Source organism: Carcharhinus amblyrhynchos, chromosome 1, assembly GCF_965287045.1.
Source record: "Carcharhinus amblyrhynchos chromosome 1, sCarAmb.v2.hapA, whole genome shotgun sequence".
In the NCBI taxonomy this organism is placed as follows: Eukaryota; Metazoa; Chordata; class Chondrichthyes; order Carcharhiniformes; family Carcharhinidae; genus Carcharhinus; species Carcharhinus amblyrhynchos.
The window spans coordinates 39,036,642-39,056,678 of NC_137324.1; the positions used below are offsets into that span (position 1 = coordinate 39,036,642).

Here is a 20,037-nt window from a genome sequence, read left to right on the forward strand (position 1 = left end):
TCATGGAAACTGATGGTCAGACTGCAGAGTGACTGACGGTCAGACTGCAGAGTGACTGACGGTCAGACTGCAGAGTGACTGACGGTCAGACTGCAGAGCGACTGACGGTCAGACTGCAGAGCGACTGACGGTCAGACTGCAGAGCGACTGACGGTCAGACTGCAGAGCGACTGACGGTCAGACTGCAGAGCGACTGACGGTCAGACTGCAGAGCGACTGACGGTCAGACTGCAGAGCGACTGACGGTCAGACTGCAGAGCGACTGACGGTCAGACTGCAGAGCGACTGACGGTCAGACTGCAGAGCGACTGACGGTCAGACTGCAGAGCGACTGATGGTCAGACTGCAGAGCGACTGATGGTCGGGCCAAAAAGGGACTAATGAGAAAGAAGAGCCTGAATCTTCAATAATCAATCCCAGCAAATGTTGCTCACTGCCAGGAATTTGCATTTAGAAAAGCACAGCTCAGTACACCTCAGTTATCTGATCCCTATTAGCCTGAATAGATGTTTCTCTCTATATCTCATCAGTTCTTCTGCATGCTGGAGCTGATATTTTGACATTTAGGATTGGGATGGTTAAACAAAATCTTTTACATTTATGATTATGACAATATTTACATCATTTGTCCCTTCCCTGATGTTTTGTCAGCTCTTAAAGTACATGTAAACTGTACAGTTTTAGCCATTTTGTTGACCATCTCATCATTAGCATTACCTTTCTTTAACGTCACCTCCATTATGATCCGATCTTTCGGTCCGGGTCCCTTTCGAGAACAATCGCCCTCTTCCGAGCCTGGTACTGGAGTTCCGCCACTGGTGTTGGAATTGGGAGAACTGGACCGGCTCATTAAAGTGGGAGTGGGACAAGGTGTAAGGCTAGGACTCCGCAACCTAGTGCGAACAGTTAGGGTCACAACTCCTTTCTTCAGTTGCTAATGGGGAAAAATACACATTAGAATCAATAGATGAATAAATCAGTCAGCAGTTAAATACCCAAGGATAAATTCTGTCAGAATGTGCTTGCAATGCAAAGTCTCATTCAATTGGAGTATGAATTGGAATGTCTGCCACGTTACCTGATTCATAGCACCCCTGACTTGCTAGGCTTTGCAATTAAATAAAAGACTTTCAAACACACGGACATATCATTGGAAGCCAGCTTGAAGATAAAAGCCTCTATTTTTCCTGAGTTGGGATGACTCAGTTGGGCAGCACAGTGGCCCTGTTAGCACTGCTGCCTCACAATGCCAGGGATTCAATTCCCTGCTTGGGTCACTGTCTGTGCGGAGTTCTCCCCATGTCTTTGTGGGTTTCCTCCGGGTGCTCCGGTTTTCTCCCACAGTCTGAAAGGCGTGCTGGTTAGGGTCATTAGCCGTGCTAAATTCTCCCTCAGTGTACCCGAATAGGCACCACAGTGTGACGACTAGTGGACGTTCACATTAACTTCACTGCAGCGTTAATGTAAGTGGACTTGTGACACTAATAAATAAAATTTTAAAAAACACTGTGGCTGTACCTAGGCCACATGTACTGCAGGAGTTCAAGAAGGCAGTTCATCACCACGTTCTCAAGGGCAATTAGGGATGGAAATAAATGCTGGCCTAGCCAGCAATGCTCACATCACATGAATGAATTAAAAAAAAACCCTAACCAGCCTGTGTGTAAATGGTTTACCTCACATTGGCAAAAGAACCAGAGGCAGTCAACTTAAATGATGTTAGATCTGGGCCATCTGACCATCGATCCTTCAGCCACTACTCTATCTAAACCCTTCACAATTTTATACATCGCCATCAAATCCCCTCTTGTTTCTCAGCTCGAAAGACAACAACCTCAGCTTCTCTGGAATCCCTCATCCCTGAAGCCATTCTAATAAATCCTGACAAAGCCTTCACAGCCTTCCTCTGCCCAGAATTGGAAACTCTCACAGCGGGGGTGAACTGTTTTATATAGGTTCAGCAAAACCTCTTGGCTTTTTATTTATATTTATACATTTATAAAACCCATCGAAAGTATCCTAGAAGGACAAGGGCGCCCCAATCTCTGAAAAGCTGAACTGGCCATTGTGTTTTCCTCGATGCAGAAATTTGCATCAATCAGGTGGGTTAATCCCACGTGACTTGTGATGCTAATGCCAGTGGGAAGCACTCTAGGCACAATCTTAATGGTCATTCATGCCACTCTCCCGCTGCAGTAAGGTCAGAGAACTTGGAAGCCAGCCAAATCTCTGTTCACTGCAGCAGGATAGGAAAATCCCACCGATGTGAGTGGCCATAATATTGTGACCTCTGCGTTCCCTGCTGGTGGGAGCAATTAGAATACATCGGCTGATTTGGCATAATTCATTAAACATGAATTGCAAACAAAAATTAAGGTACAAAAAATATCTATTGATCAAAAAAAAAATCAATGTCAGAGCAATAAACTGATTTTTTTAAAAAGTGTAATTAATAAAAATGACCATTAAGTGCCAAGTGGTAGAACTAAATAATAATGCACTTATTGCCTTTTCACTGACGGGGCAGAGCAGGAGAGGCACAGACTAGGCCCCAAGTCCTTTACACCAGGGAAGGTGGAGGGGACTGGGATCAAGCTAAGGAGTTAGGTTTAAATAAAACCGACCTTGTGTTTGTCTTCAGTGGTGTACAGTCTGAGCTGGCCCAGGCAGAATTTGTACAAAAGTGAGGGCCAGATGCAGGTTACCATTCTGCCTGGGTTTGCTTCCTTTCCCAGACTGAGAAAATAATTGTGAGCTGGGACCATTTCCAGCTCCTGACTCCATATAAGGCACTAGTGACTTGGAACCTATTCTACCTGAACTACAACATTGAACAACAAGCTCTGAGATGATTGTGGCTAACATTTCTAGGAACCTGCTTCGGGATTTTTTGGTTCACAGTCTCAAGACATCTCTTTTCCAACTTTCTCCAGTACTTTGGCAATACTACTTACACACCTGCCAACCACACAATACAACACAAAAAAGATTCCACTTCATAAATGAAGGCAAATCTTTGCAAATAACTTAATAACTTTCTCCTTTCAATATTCTCCCCATCATTTGAACCTAATTGATTTATGCCATTTTGAAAATTCAAATGGTGTTTTCTCCCTTTCAGATGTTTCAAAGTGATGACTTGTTGTAAATTTTGTTCCTCTAAGAAATGAAGCTAAAAATGGAGCTTGATGGTTCCTGAATGGAATTTTGGTGGGGGGGGCAGTGATATCCTGAGGGCAGGAAGCACTCGCTCATTACACCTGAAGAATGAGGTGGCCACTTGACAGAAGGGCAATGCTATCCAAGGCTGGGCCCCCCAATGCATGGGTCCAGGTGATTATCACCTTCTGCACTCTCTCTCTCAGGTTCTATCATTGCCCCTCACGCCCCCTTACCAAGGTATGCCCTCCCTCATAAACCTCAATGGTCTCTCATTCCTCCTTGCCAAGATATGCCCAAACGCCAATGGCTCTGTATACCTCCTTTGCTAACATATGCCCCCAAACAACCCGTATGGCACACAGTATAGAAGGAATGAACTCAATAATGACAGTAGGATATATAAAAAAAACTTCTAAAAATAAGTCATTCATTCCTAAAAATTGTTTTTATTACAGCCTAATAAAAATGTCAATCATCCTGACTCTTTAAAGTTTTAATCATTGAAAATGCAAACACTTGAAGCATCATCTTTTGAAAATGAACATTATGTGATCGAGATTAGAGAGCCAAAGTTGTCAATCAAGCTACTTTCCCTGAGGCTCAAGTGTTGATTTCTGGGCTCTCAGCCTGGTCTCGTGACATACCCCTGACTGTAGCCCGGAAATCCATTTTTACCATCTCTATAGAGTTCACTCTGTACAGTGTACAGTGGGTGATTGGGAATGAAACTATCATAACCCAGCATAGGTGAGCATAAAGAGTGTTAGGAATTGTTTGAGAGGGCACACCTTGGTATGGGGAGCAGAGAGGTTGTTTGGGGGTACAGCATAACATGGAGGAAGAAATTAGGGACCTTAGGATGGATTGGGGCATAAGATGACATGGGTGGGCATGGGGATTGTTTGGGGGTGAGGGGTGAGAGCTAGAGGGCCTGGTTTTAACTGAACTGGGATGAAGTCCAATGGCACTGAGAGGGTTTTTTTTAAACAGACTGTCTACACACCCAGCAGCCCATGCTCTGCTTCCGAACTCTTTCCTGGGTCACCTGGTCCGATTGCAGCCTGCAGCCACAACTACAACACCACCCCACACACACACATACACACACTGGAAATTCCATCCTGATGGGCATTGTCTTCTGAAATGGGCAGGATGAGCTTGGAATTTTCCTGACCTCTGCTACCTGCTATAAGGAGGAAGGTTGATAGGTTTTTGATAGGCAAGGGGATTAAGGGTTATGGGGAGAGGGTGGGAATGTGGAACTGAGACACGACAGATCAGCCATAATCTTATTGAATGACGGGGCAGGCTCGAGGGGCTAGATGGCCTACTCCTGCTCCTATTTCTTATGTTCTTATGTTCTTAGATCCGAGCCAAGAAAGCACACTATCTGATCTGAGTGAAGAATTAACATCCTATCAAACAATAAGTATAATGCTCATCGTGTTGGAAGCTGGACAATCTCAGGAGATTATGTTATCAACCTGAAGTAATTAATCAGATGATGTACCGGACTATATTGGGCCTGATTTTCAATAATAGGAGTAGGAAAGGGAAATAGAGTAAGTCGGTAATCCTTAATGCCTGAAGGATGAAAAAAAGCATGTGGCTTCTGAAGGGAAATGCATATGAAGTCGAAATTGTTTTCAGCTGTGAATATTTACATTCTGTTCTTTAAACTTTGTAAATGAGCAAAGGAAGTCCAAATAAGGTAAGATGAGCTTGGAGAGAAGAAATGGTGTCTATGGAGTGACGCAACTTCTAAATCCATTTTTTGATGGCTAATAAGACATGAAGGACATTTTCCTGTTTGACATCCCAAGGTACATTCACCAGAGAACAGGAGAGCAAAATGCTTAACAGGATCTGATCAGGTCAAGCTCAACACGTTCAATGAGCACATGACCTGGGAACAGGTCTGAATGACATTCACATGGCTCGCAACAGACTGCTCAACAGCACAGTCATCAGATAGGTGACCCAGGTATGTCTGTATGACACTGGTATATTTTTTCATTCTTTCAACAGATACAGGTGTCGCTGGCTATATCAGCATTTGTTTGCCCATCCCTAATTGCCCTTGAGTCATCACATTGAACCACTACAGACCATCTGGTGTACACTCACAGTTCTGTAAGAAACGGGGTTCCAAGATTTTGACTTAGCAACAGTGAAGGAACTGTGATATATTTCCAAGTCAGAATGGTGTGTGGCTTAGAGGGGAACTTGCAGGTGGAGGAGCTTTCATTCACCTGCTGCCCTTATCCTTCCAGGTGGCAGAGGCTGTGGATTTGGAAGGTGCTGTCAATGGAGCCTTGGTGAGTTGCTGAGGTGCATTTTGTAGATGGTACACACCACTTGTGGTAGAGGGGGTGAATGGTAAAGGTGCTAGATAGGTATCAATCAAGTGAGCTACTTTGCGCTAGATGGTGCTAAGCTTTGAGTGTTTCTGAAGCTGTATTCATCCAGGCAATTGAAGTGTGTTCTATCACACTCCTGATATGTGCCTTGTATATGGTGGACAGACTCTGGGGAGTCAGGAGGTGAATTCCTCACCACAAAATTCTCAGCCTCTGATCTACTGTTGTAGCCACAATGGCTAGTCCAGCCCAGCTTCTGAGCAACTGCAACTCCTAGGATGTCGATAGTGGGAGGTTAGCTATGGCAATGCCATTGAATATAATGGGGAATGGTTGGATTCTCTCTTATTGGAGATGGTCATTGCCTGGCACTTGTGTGGTATGAATGTTACTTGCCAGTTATCAAACAAAGCCTGAACATTGTTAACGTCTCGCTGCACATGAACATGGGCTGGTTCTATATCAGAATAGCTGTAGATATTGAACAGATCCACGAACATGCCCATCCCAAACATACAGCTGGTCAGCACGCAATATTACATTACAATGTAGGCAAAATATTAGCTATTTTTTCAAGATCGTAATGCACAACATGAAATCTGGCACAGGGAGAAGACAACTTTAGGAATTGCTGATATTGTTAGACCAGTATCTGAATGAACGTTGCTGGCAGCTAACCTCTTCCTGTTACATTATAGATCATGGGGAGTATACCTGTGAGCTCACGATATTCACTGTGAGCGTGTGAGACTCCTGAACTGAAGCAGGAATTTGTAAAAGTGGCTATTCAGGCTTTAATAATTCAACAAAATAATCAATTAACAATCACACCACGCACTTAAAACTGAAAACATAACACCAAAGGTTAGTTCAAGGGAATTGACTCCTCCATCCCTCCGTCACAGCTCTGACGAAGGGGCATCTCGATTCAAAGCGTTGGCTCTATTCTCTCCCCACTGATGCTGTCAGAACCTCAGAGATTTTCCAGCATTTTCTGTCTTTGTTTCAGATTCCAGCAACTGCAGTATTTTGCTTCTATCTTAATTGATTCCTCCAGATTGGGAGATTATAAAGGAGGTGGGCTATGAGCAAAATCTGTCCATCATAGACGTAAAACTCTATACCATTGATTGTGATGTCTAAGTTCTCAGTATGCTTATGATCTCAGTCCATAAAATTCTGCACGGCTCTAAATTTATAAATTCTATTCTTTGGTATTTAGTTTACATTTTACAAATTTCTAGACAACTTGCTTGGAAATTGTTCACCTTTAGCTTACGAATCATAGAATCCCTACAGTGCAGAAGGAGGCCATTCAGCCGATCAAGTCTGCACCAACCACAATCCCATAACTCCACATTTATCCTGCTAATCCCCTGACACTAAAGGTTAATTTAGCATTGCCAATCAACCTAACCCACACATCTTGGACCGTGGAAGGAAACCAGAGCACCCGGAGGAAACCCACGCAGACACGGGGAGAACGTACCACCTCCATACAGACAGTGATCTGAGACCAGAATTGAACCTGGGTCCCTGGTACTTGTGAGGCAGCAGTGCTAATCCCTATGCCACTGTGCCCACCCATGTTCAAAATGCAGCAAGAAACAAACATCAATTTCCTTGAAAGTTACTTAGAAGAAACTACAGTTTTATAAAAGGCATCTTACCTTGAAGGTCTGAATGGCCTGCTGATGGGTTAGTCCCTGTAGAGATTCCCCATTAACTTCTAGAATTTCATCTCCTGTCAAGTAGAGTACAGGCCTATTAATCCTTAGGAGCATTTGCATCCTTTTAAAAATACACCATCTCTGATTTATTACATGTTTACACTAGCATCACTATTAATTTAAACCGCTGCTTGAAAAAAAGTCAAGCCACAATGATGATGCTGGTTGAAGAAAAGCAAAGAAACAAAGATAAAGGCCAAAATACTTTGGAAGTTCAGGCCGATGTGATTTTCCCATCTCACTGCAATGAACGGAGATTTGGCCGGGCGTTAAATTCTCTGAGTTCATCGCAGTGGAAGCGTGGTGTGAACAGTCAGTAAGATCATGCCAGAAGTGTTGAAATCATTTCACCATCAGTACAAAAAGTTATCAACTAATCAAACAAGATATGCTGAAGTGTCAAGGTACTTATAAATTCAGGAGTTTTGAGCAAAACATTTTCAAATTTCATCTGTTATGATCCCAGGAAACAGTCATCCATTATAACCCTGGGGAACTGCCACTGACTACAGTTCTGGTGCACCACAATCCCAGAAAACAGCTACCTATTACAATCCCAGGAAACAGTCACCTATTACAACACTAAAATTATATTCACTGCAATCCCAGGGAATGGTTACCTATTACAATCCAGGAAACTGCCATTCACTGCAATCCTGGAGAACTGCTATTCACACCTTTCCTGAGAAACTGCATCCACAGTAAGAAGTCTCACAACACCAGGTTAAAGTCCAGCAAGTTTATCTTTGTCAGATGAGGGGCAAACCTCGAAAGCTTGTGGGTTTACTATCAAATAAACCTGTTGAACTTTAACCTGGTGTTGTGAGACTTCTTACTGTGTTTACCCCAGTCCAATGCCGGCATCTCCACATCAAAACTGCATCCATCCCAGAGATCTGAAATCCAAAGGAACTGCCATGCATTACAATGAGAAATGAGGGACAGAAACCTGTCAGGGCTCCAGTCACCACTGACTAAAGGTCAGTCATAGTACAAGAAATATATTAAACGATATAAACATTTTAAAGCTATGTCTTTCTGTTCATTTCCTCTCACCCAATAACAAGCTTGCTACATAACAGCATAAGACACACCAACATGGAAATCACGTCAACTGGGCAGTTCAAGAAGGAAATCAATCTGGAAATCAGATTGTCAATTAGCCTAAAATCTCCAAAGGGCGGATTCACTGATTCATGCTCCACAGTGAAATTCTGTACACAAGGCATCAATGGCCACAAAGAATGCCAACACTGGCATAGGTTTGCCCCAGGCCTTCATACTGACCCCTCTCCCCACTTATTGAGGCCAGCTAGATCACTCCTCCGGACTTTCATGGCTGCTTCGGCAGCCATCGCCCCCAAGGGCGCTGTTTGGACAGATGGGCAGCTGAGCTGTGCTTGGCCAAGAGCTTGTGGAGGCTGGATCTTCACCTGGAAACCCAGATGACAGCAGGCCAATGCCTGATTCAGATTTAATCTAATTACAGCTCCCGGAAATGACCACGGCAGAGTTATCACCAGTTCTATGGATGGGAACCACTGCTGTGGAGATGCAGTCGTTGGACTAGGGTAAACACAGTTAGAAGTCTCACAACACCAGGTTAAAGTCCAACAGATTTATTTGGTAGCAAAAGTCACTAGCTTTCTGAGCTCTGCTCCTTTGTCAGATAAGTGGAAGTGCTGTTCGCAAACAGGGCAAATAAAAACACAAACTCAATTTACAGAATAACCACTGCCACAGCTATTACACTCAGCTCCAAGAGTACACATCAGGAATTGGGTATGGGTGTTGATGGATATTATTACAACAAGCTCCCAATGCCCCTCTGCATTCCATCTGATCCACAACATAGATGAAATAGTAAAGACTGAGAACAGTGAGGATTCATCAGGGACAGTCAGCATGGATTTTCATAGGAAAGGGTATTCACAGAAATGACAAGAACATGTAATTAAGATATATTTGTTATTCAAATTAATCTCCAAATGCACTTGATTCAGATGCCGTGTGAGAGATCTGCTCTGAAGGTTAAGGTAGACAATATTGCAGGGAATGTGGCTGCATAGAATGATGGCTATTGGAGACAGAAAGAGAAGAGTAGGGATAAATTAACATTTTAGAGTAACGGGACATTGGCTGTCAGCTGCTGCAGGTATCTCTGCTGGGACATCTTCTGTTTTTCAATTAGATAAATGATTTGAATAAAGGCACATGGGGGAATAAAATGCAGATTAAAGTGCTGAACTAGACAGTTGTGAATCCAATCCCATCTTGGCAAAATGCTGCCAACTAATCGCTAGTCCCTACGTGAAGGAAGCTGCCATGGGCAGAAGTGGAAATTTACACAGCCTAAATTCCAGGAGTGTACGGAAAGGGGAGTTATCAGGGTGTCAGGGCAGGGAGGGTGAATAATGGGAGATTGGAGTATCAGGGAAGAGGCTAGGGGGGAGGGAGGGGCAGCTGCCATTAGGCCTTAAGGGGAGGGTGACCAAAGTTCGAAGGGGGCTTCTGACATACACACGCACACACACATGCACACGCACACAGACACAATTGGGACTACTTAAAGGCCTTAATTTGGAGCATTGGAAATTCACTGGGAAGCCCATTAATGGTATTTCACATTCCCCTCCTGTCCTCTCCCCCACCTAGAAACCCGCCAACAAGAGAGTGTGAAATTCGAGCCTTCATGCGGTTGTCACTCTAACCATCATGTTCATGTGGAATGCCATAAGACACTCAGCTGCTGCTTCTGTTTTCAGGTATACATTTATATTTGGTCTACTTGTGCTTCTGTCAATGAGTTTGGTTCCACAGAGTCTGGTCACCATTCAGTACCCTTTTCTAAATCTCTGATCAGTGGCTGGTTATTTGATTGGGGCAGACTACTAAGAGGCAAACATGACCCTAAACTTGTTCACCATCCATCTCCGTGAAATACTGAATTCACTGGATTATCAAATGGGAACTACGTCAGATTTTACCCTTGGGAAATGTGAAGCCAACTGTAGTGCCCCAATTGCTGCCCAGCTTGAGATCACATACATCATCAATCAAACCTGGATCCAATCTCCACCACACGATCCACTGATCTTCTACTCAAGTTAGCAATCTTGGACTACTCCCTCCCCTAACAAGAACAACATCAGCACTTTGAGATTGTTCAAGACTAGTTTTTTGTTTTTGGCACTAGGTTTTACTGCAATCAAGGTGGATTAGAAAAAAAATTGTTGCTAAATTCTATTGTCTTCACATTCTGAGTTGTTTATACTCTGGAAATGATATACGTTGCTCCCAGGGCGGTTAATAGGTTTCCCTGTGTGCAATAAAATTAACTGATGCCGAGGTAAAATATTTATTTTTGTGGTAATTAATAATAAGCCCTTCAGGCAGATGCTGACACCATCGCGGTCAGGTTGAAATGGGCTTGCTCACTAATTCATGGAATTAATTCAAGGAATGGTACCACAGGGACATTGGAGTGCAGAGAGGTTTTCCATGATGGCTGTTATGTGGAACTTATTGCTGCCTCGGCTCTCGCTAGCTGCCTATACATTCAGGAAGAAAGTGCTGAGGTATATTCATGTATGAAGTTCCATCAACATGATAATAAAGCCAAGTTCAAAAAGTAGATTGGCTTTGAGAGAAAAGAAAATAAAACTCTCATATTTGACTCTATTATTCCTTGTAATTATCCTGCAGAGAAAGACCAGATTTATACGTGCTGTGAGACATTACACAAGCACCCCTCCTGCTCCTTTTGGGATCCAACCATAATAAAATGATTTTTGGACTACTATCAAAACCAGCTTTTCATATCCCACCTCCCCCCCCCCACCTAGTAAGTAGTTTATTGTCACCACCCAGGGCTTTTTACAGCACAGATAATACCAACTCTGAAAAGGGTCATTCTTAAATTGTTGGGAGTCTGCAAATCGTAACACAAGTGGTTCCACATTTAATTGAAACACCTGAGAAGCATAAATAGAATTTTAAAATGGCTAGCACTCTCTTTTACTAGGTTCTCTGAATCAGCCAAAAATAACAGGCTGAATAACAGTGCAGCGTAATAGAGAATTAAATCTTAAATTATCTTAAAGTGGATCCTTGAAGATAATGGGGTCACCAGATTTGGATTAATATCTTGTCTGCTACAACAAATAGCAAAGATTTGGTGGCAATGCACAAAATCTGTTTTTAATAAAAATGAAATTTTATTTATTAGTCATAAGTAGGCTTACATTCACACTGCAATGAAGTTACTGTGAAAAACTCTAGTCGCCACATTCCGGCACACTGAGGGAGAATTTAGCATGGCCAACTCACCTAGCCTGCACATCTTTGGACTGTGGGAGGAAACCCACGCAGGCACAGGGAGAACATGCAAACTCCACACAGACAGTGACACAAGCCAGGAATTGGACCCAGGTCCCTGGCACTATGAGGCAGTGGGGCTTACCACTATGCCACTTTCTAAATCTCTGAACAGTGGCTGGTTAGTTGATTGGGGTAGGCTATTGAGAATCAAACACAATCCTAAACCCATGCCTGATAACTGAGCCTCTGACCTCCCTTGGCAGCAGTTGGTTTCTTTAACTGCGCTTAAGCCACAAATCCTCATGTGTGCATTTTGTAAACAATCTTAAAAAGCTTTATGGGAATGAAATTTGGAGTCAACGTAGTTTCAAAAGTTACTACAGCAGAACAGTTACTAAAGTCAAACCTGTTAATGGCAATGAAATTTGGAGTTATTAAAGTCAAATCTTGTGTGTCCAGAAAAATTTAACATCAATGTAACTTTGAAACAATTGACAAAGTGGCTTCTTGACCCAAGTCTTATGACCCAAAAGAAAGCCTGGATTATTGCCATCCTCCTAAATACCAACTGTCAGCCTGCCTTCTCTAAGTCAGTACTGGCTGGGTGAAAGCACTGAAAAAACATAATCATTAAAAAACAAATTGTTACAGCGCATTCGGTCACATTTGTACAAATAAACACTGGTTAGCTGGAAGACAGACATCAGATGAGGACCTAAACAAATGGTGAACAGAATTTGAAACTCTGAATCGAACCCACTAATGGTAAAATCAATTAAACTCTGGAAAATTGATTATACTTCTGCAGAAATTTAATATAATCAATAACAACAAATCTTTGTAAAGTTGCCTTGCTCGAATCCGTCAAGATTATTAAAATAATCAGTGAGGCTCAAAGAATCAAATTCCAGACCTTCCTTCAGTCTCCCATCAGCTGCAGCTGCTCCATTTGGAAAAATAGTTTTGACAAATATTCCCATCCGTCCTCGAGCAGAATCCTGGCCACCAACTATGCTGAAACCAAGACCCTACAGAACACAATTAAAATGAAATAATTAAATTTGCCACAATATTAACACTTATTCTACTTAAACTTCTGAAGTTCCCTCAGAAATTCTTCAGCTGTTCCTATTCTTCTGCTCACGTGGAATACACCCAGGAGGCAACATCTCTAAAGAATAAAGTCAAAGCTTGTGGAGAAACCACCAAGGTTGAAATGAATAGGATTAGATAGGCCAAGTCACAAAGCTTTCAAAAGGTCAGAGATATCCCCTGTCGCTAGAAAACACTGCCAAGCTGTCAACATTAAAGATTAAACTACACACTTTTCAAAAATAAAAGTGGGAATTTTATGTTCAAAGTGTAGATGTGTGCCTAATCCAAGAGTGCATGACATTGTGTGAGAAAATGTTGGGCATGCATCCTAGAGCAGCACTGCGCATTTGCGTGATATTTCTGTTGGGGGTAATGAAATAGAAACATAGAAGATAGGAGCAGGAGGTGGCGATTTGGCCCTTTGAGCCTGCTTCGCCATTCATTACAATCAAGGCTGATCATCCAACGCAATAGCCTACTCCTGCTTTTTCCCCATAACATTTGATCCCATTCATCCTAAGTGCTACATTCAGTCACCTTTGAATACATTCAATATGTTCATATATGGCAAGTGTGACTCAGATGCTCAGTCACTGACAATTAAGAAACTAATTAAAAGTGGGGCGGCATGGTGGCACAGTGATTAGCACTGCTGCCTCACAGCGCTAGGGATCCAGGTTCCATTCCAGCCTTGGGTCACTGTCTGTGTGGAGTCTGCATGTTCTCCCTGTGTTTGCATGGATTTCCTCTGGGTGTTCCACTTTCCTCCCACAGTCCAAAGATGTGCAGGTTGGGTTGATTGGCCAGGTTAAATTAGCCCCTTGTGTCAGGGGGGTTAACAACATAAATATATGTGGCTAAGGGAATAGGGCTTGGGTGGGATTGTGGTCAGTGCAGATTTGATGGGCTCAATGGCCTCCTTCTGTAGAATCTCTACAGAAGATCTCTATGATTCTAAAAGGATTTAAACTGAAATTGATTTGAATTTTACGTTACCCTTGCGATCTTTAGGCTGGCATACAGGCAACATGGGTAACAGGCTATGTCATTTAAGGGTGGGATAGAAGGGACAGGAGCAAAGGGCAGACTGAATTGGTAGGAGTTAGCAAGATTTGGTGTGGGCTTAGACAAGATATCATGAACATTTTCACTGCTTTCTTTTGATGTTTTTGTATATTTTCAAGATATTTTAGTCTTGTAAAGTGTCTGAGAATTTTAACCCATTGCCACCTACAGTGCATGGGTCAGTCTCATTTGCATAGCAGCAGATGGGAGTGTATACTCAGCAGGGAGACCCTCCACTGTGAAGGAAGATGGGCTGAACAGAGACGAGGCTACATGGTCACAGGAATTGCCTCAGATAAGAGGCAAGGCCACAGGCTGTTCAGCGCTAACAAGGAGGACAGACTAGAATCCAACGACCTTCACATGACCAAGATCCTGATCCACAGGAAGCTCTGTCTTGACGGGAGACCATCACGACAATTTGCCAGAGTTAGCCTTCAACCAAATGGGCGGACACCAAAAGCCTGTGGTTCTCAAGGTCACCGTTGTCCTTAACCTTTATTCTTCTGGAACATTCCAGGGCTCAGTGGGTGACCTTTGCGGATATTCCCAGTGAGCTGCACAAAGCTGTGTCAGGCTGGTGACTGATGCTTTGTTTAGGAGGGCAAGAACAGTCATTCATTTCAGGACAGACCAAGTTAGTCAGGCTGAGCGGTCCAGGGGCTTTGAGGTAATTGCAGGATTCTTCCGTACCCAGGGTGCCACTGATTGAATCCATGTGGCCATTAAGGTGCCAGCTGGCCACCTTTGGCAATAGGAAGGGATTTCAGTCCATGAATGATCGAAGTGTGTATGACTACAGGACCCAGATTCTACATGTTTGTGAGAGGTACCCTGGCAGTACCCACGATGCCTGCACACTGTGCCACTCACAGCTGCCAAGGCTGTTCACGGCTCCAGCTCACCCTGGTGAACAGCTGCTAAGTGACAAGGGGTATCCTTTGAAATCGTGGCTGATGACGCCACTCAGGCACCTGAACGCAGAGGCTGAGGAAAAAATGTAATCACTGCCACTGTGACTCCACAATGGCGGAGGGGATGACAGGTCTGCTCAAAATGAGGTTCTGAAGCCTGTACACTGGGTGGCCCTGCAATATTGGCCAGAGCACGTGTCACTCGTAGATGTTGTGTGTTAAGCTGTGAGCAATCACGTTATTTTTAGAGAGGACCCACTGGAGTAAGAGGACATTTACTTCCTAATTTTTTCATCTGTCTCCTGGGAATATCTTTGATTTACTGGAAATTTAAACCAAGGTTTTGAATATGAAAAACCATTTATAGAATCATGCAGTGCAGAAGGAACCATCAGGTCTGCATCCACCACAGTCCCACCCAGGCCCTATTCCTATAACCCCTTGTAGTCCCCCTAAACTAAGGGGCAATTTAGCATGACCAATCCACTAAACCGCACATCTTGGACTGTGGGAGGAAACCTAGCACCCGGAGAAAACCCACGCAGACACGGGGAGAACGTGCAAACTCCATGCAGGCAGTGACCTGAGCTGGGGTTGAATCCAGGTCCCTGGTGCTGTGAAGCAGCAGTGCTCACCACTGTGCCACCCACAAATTAAATCTGAATTTTGTCATCTGCGGCAGTAGGATTGGAACCTGTGTCCTCAGAACATTATCCTGAGTAATTGAATTACTAGTCCAGTGACAATACCACTACACCATCACATCCCCTGGTTAAATTAGATTAAATTAACTTACTCTGTTTGCACAAGTATTAACATTCAGCACAGCCCAGTAAGGCAGAACACACAGCATATAAACTGGAGCAGCGGCACTGTCTTATGAAGAAAGTTTCAAATAATGAGAGGCGATGTCATTGAAACTCACAAAATTCTGAGAGTATAACAGTTGGATGTAGATAGGGCGTGTTTTCTATTGGTGAGTCTAAAACCAGGGGACATAATCTCAGAATAAGGAACAAACCATTGAAGACCGAGAGGGGAGGAATTTCTTCACTCAGAGGTTGGTGAATCTTTGGAACTCTCCACCACAGAAGCCTGTGAAAGTTCAAACATTGAGCACGTTCGAGACAGAAAGTGATAGTTTTCTGAATACCAATGGCATTGTGGGATATGGGGATAGTGGGGAAAATAGAGTAGATGGTCAGCAATGATGTGTTTGAATGACAGAGCAGGCTAGATGGGCCGAATGGCTTACTCCTTTTCCTATGTTTCTAAACTATACAGGAAAAAAATTAGAGAAACCCAAGTCACCCTGATGAAGTAGACACTTACCTTTCCTTGACCTTTCATTAAAACAATGTTAGAGATGATTGAAGGCTGGGCTAGTCGCCATGGTGATTCCACTTGAACTGTGCTTAAGGAACGTGCTGACTTTTTAACGATTTGATACTCCTGAAAATAATATACAAAGAACATGACGATATGTTGTGGACATAATGTCAATTCATCACTTTATAATCATCCTATAACAGGGATTTTTGGAAAGTTGATAACTCAATCCATCAAGATGCAGTGCACACTATTGGCTGAATAATACGGCGTTGTGGGGGAGGAGGGGTCACATGAAGCCAACATGCTCCATAACGACCCACCTCACAAACAAATCAGGATCAAATGGGACTTCTGCTGCTCACTATGGGAGGAAGTTCCACCCTCTGAAGCTTTTTTTTATTCATTCACGGGAATTGTGCATTACTGGCTGGACAGCATCTATTGCCCATCCATAGATGCCCTTTTCAGAGGGCAACTGAGAGTCAACCACGTTGCTGTTGTCTGAAGTCACAGATAGGCCAGACCAGGTAGAGATGGCAGGTTTCCTTCCCCAAAGGGCACTAGTGAACCAGATGGGGTTTTTCAACAATTGACAATGGTTTCATAGTCATCAGTAGATTCTTAATTCCAGATATTTTTTATTGAAATCAAATTTCACTATCTGCCGTGGCGGGATTCGAACCCAGGTCCCCAGGACATTAGCTGACTTTCTGGATTAATAGTCTAAAGATGATATCACTAGGTCATAGCCTCCACAAACGGAATGGTTGCAGCTCCATCAGTCAAAGCAGCACCAAGGGTATGTCATAAGAACATAAGCAATAGGAGCAGGAGTAGGCCATCTAGCCCTTCGAGCCTGCCCCGCCATTCAATAAGATCATGGCTGATCTGTCGCTGCTCAGTTCCACTTTCCCGCCCTCTCCCCATAACCCTTAATCCCCTCCCTTATCAAAAACCCATCAACCCGCGTCTTAAAAATATTTAGCGAGGCAGCCTCCACCACTTCAACGGGCAGAGAATTCCAGAGATTCACCATCCTTTGAGTGAAGAAGTTCCTCCTCAACTCCGTTCTAAACCGCCCCCCTTTTATCTTGAGGCTGTGCCCCCTAGTCCCACTGTCTTTTTTGAGCGGGAAGAGTCTCTCCACCTCTATCCTATCCATCCCATTCATCATCTTATACATCTCAATGAGATCTCCCCTCATTCTTCTAAACTCTAACAAGTACAAGCCCAGTTTATTCAGCCTCTCCTCATAGCTCAACCCCCTCAACTCCGGTATCAGCCTAGTAAACCTCCTCTGCACTCCCTCCAAGGCCAAAATATCTTTGCGCAGGTGCGGCGCCCAAAACTGCACACAGTACACCAGCTGCGGCCTCACCAATGCCCTATACAGCTGCAGCAAGACCTCCCTGCTTTTATATTCAATCCCCCTTGCTATGAAGGCCAGCATCCCATTAGCCTTCCTGACCACCTGCTGCACCTGCAAGCTGGGTTTTTGCAACTCATGCACAAGGACCCCGAGGTCCCTCTGCACCGTCGCCTGTCAGTGGCAGCTGTGGGAGTTGTAGGAGAAGATGGTGGGATGGACAGCTGGACACCTGCCATACTTGACATGCCCCCTCCCACCCAAAAGGTGGCACATAAAATACAGTCCTAGATCAGGGTGTTGAGCTCCCAACTGCAAATTGACCTGGAAGGATTAATTTTACAAATAAGTATCTCTAACATAATTCTACATGCAATGGGAGTGCTAGAAGATCAGCATCCCCAATATAAAGATAAAGTTTATTTATTAGTCACAAGTAGGCTTACATTCACACTGCAATTAAGTTACTGTGAAAATCCCCAAGTTGCCATACTCCAGCACCTGTTCAGGTACACTAAGGGAGAAATTATCATGACCGGCACTGTAGCACAGTGGTTAGCACTGCTGCCTCACAATACCAGTGACCCGGGTTCGATTCCCAGCTTGGGTCACTGTCTGTGTGGAGTTTGTACATTCTCCCTGTGTCACTGTGGGTTTCCTCCAGGTGCTCCAGTTTCCTCCCACACTCTGAAGATGTACGGATTAGGTTGATTGGCCATGCTAAATTGCCCCCCAGTGCCAGGGAGATTAACAGGGTAAATATGGGGTGTTACGGGAACAGGTCCTGGGTGGGATTGTGTTCAGTGCAGACTCGATGGGCCAAATGGTCTCCTTTGGCATTGTAGGGATTCTATGATCCATGGTCTCATCCTACAGAAGTACTGAAAATGGTCACACTGAAAATTGCTTTGTAAAGTGAAACATTTGCCTCAAAAGATATTCTGAAAGCAGAATGGAATATCTCAGGAAAGCTCCTCCAAAGCAAATGCTTACCTGCTATCTTTGAAGATTTCTAAATAATGATGATGAAGCCATTAAAGTAAATTACCTTTACAACTTAGAAAAAATTTGGTGGTGATGTGTGAATTAATGAGTAGTTTGCTATTCTGACCAAGTTATCACTCATGAATCTGAATTGAGGAGGTTTACAGACGAACAATTTGGTGAAAGTTTTACCATTTTAGCTGTAGCGTACCTGATAGCTCAGTTAGACACAGAAAGAGCTGGACACATACCTGTCTAATACTGGCCGCATCCAGCTGCTGGGGAAGGGAATGCTTGCGGCCTCCTCGTGCCGGCTTTTCCGGCATGTCGCAACTTGTTTCACCATTTTCCACAATCAGCTCATCATCTTCCCCAACAGATTCCAAGCGGCTCCCTCCACCTGTTGGGGAAAGCAGAAGTGGGAATCGGAGAGGAAACTGTGAACATTTTCACTGGGAACAGTGCTCATTAGCAGCGGCTGTTGGGAATTTGGGTTTGAGCTCTACAGTTTCTCAGCCATTCATTTATGGCTACGTTTGCATAATGCATCCCTGACGAGAAAGGGGCCGCAATTTAGAAAATGAGTGCAGCATCAGTATCAGTGTCATTGGGATGCCAAGATGGCTCAGTGGTTAGCACTGCTGCTTCACAGCAACGGGGATCCGGGTTCAATTCCTGTCTTGGGTCACTGCCTGTGTGGAGTTTGCACATTCTCCCTGTGTCTATGTAGGTTTCCTCCGGGTGCTCCAGTTTCCTCCCACAGTCCAAAGATGTGTGGGTTAGGTTGATTGGCCGTGCTAAAATTGCCCCTTAGTGTCAGAGGGACTAGCAGGGTAGATATACGGGGATGGGAGCTGGGTGGGATTGTGGTCAGTGCAAACTTGATGGGCCGAATAGCCTACTTCTGCACTATGATTCTATGGTTATGTTACAGTGAGCTGCGAAACAACAACACTGTAATAACGCAGATTAAACGTTGCTGCTGCCTCACAGTCTGCACTTTTAGGCGATGTCAGCCCATCCCTGCTCATCAAAGAACAACTTCAAACCAGACAACCAACTCAGGACCCAGAATAATCCCAACTGGGAAAAGTTCCAACATGCAAGAATGAATCCAGTATGAAACCAAATCTGAATACTGTACAGCACGTGTTCCCAAAGCAGATGCAGACAAAACTAAACAAATGGCTCAATTTACACACTCCTCACAAAGGGTTTTCTTTACTGTTAATAAATAAATATTACAGAGTAGGAAATGATAAATTAGTACAAAAGTCAATCTGTTGTGACACTTCACCCCATGATGAAGTTTCAGGCAAATCCACTCACAGACTTAATACAGTTTTTTTCCCCCCACTGTGCTCTGGGAAAATTCAAAATATAATCACCATAACAGAGACATGTGAACAAAGGTGTCGTGGTCTGAGGTAAGAATCAGTACAATTTCCAGACCCTTCTTGTCTGTCGCTGAATTTGAAAAAAGCCTTAGAATTTTTTTCATTCAATATATTCGAATTTGTGGGGTAGCATGGTGGCGTAGGGGTTAGCACTGCTGCCTCACAGCGCCAGGGACCCGGGTTCAATTCCAAACTTGGGTCATTGTCTGTGTGGAGTTTGCATGTTCTCCCCGTGTCTGCATGGGTTTCCTCTGGGTGCTCTGGTTTCTTCCCACAGTCCAAATGACAGGCTGGTTAGATGGATTGACCTAA

The 20,037-nt window shown here is 43.8% G+C and overlaps 1 protein-coding gene across 6 annotated transcripts in view; it reads right to left on the bottom strand.

Annotated features, from left to right (window-relative positions):
* pdzd2 (PDZ domain containing 2) overlaps window positions 1–20,037 on the bottom strand; it is a 456,346-nt gene that overhangs the window by 86,147 nt on the left and 350,162 nt on the right. For all 6 annotated transcript variants that reach the window (XM_080212162.1, XM_080211984.1, XM_080212076.1 and 3 more), the window contains 5 exons: window positions 18,580–18,728; window positions 15,979–16,098; window positions 12,486–12,600; window positions 7,193–7,266; window positions 718–934 (listed from right to left, as the gene is read on the bottom strand). In XM_080212162.1, the coding sequence (XP_080068288.1) occupies window positions 718–934; window positions 7,193–7,266; window positions 12,486–12,600; window positions 15,979–16,098; window positions 18,580–18,728 (675 nt within the window). The remainder of the gene's footprint in view (window positions 1–717; window positions 935–7,192; window positions 7,267–12,485; window positions 12,601–15,978; window positions 16,099–18,579; window positions 18,729–20,037) is intronic.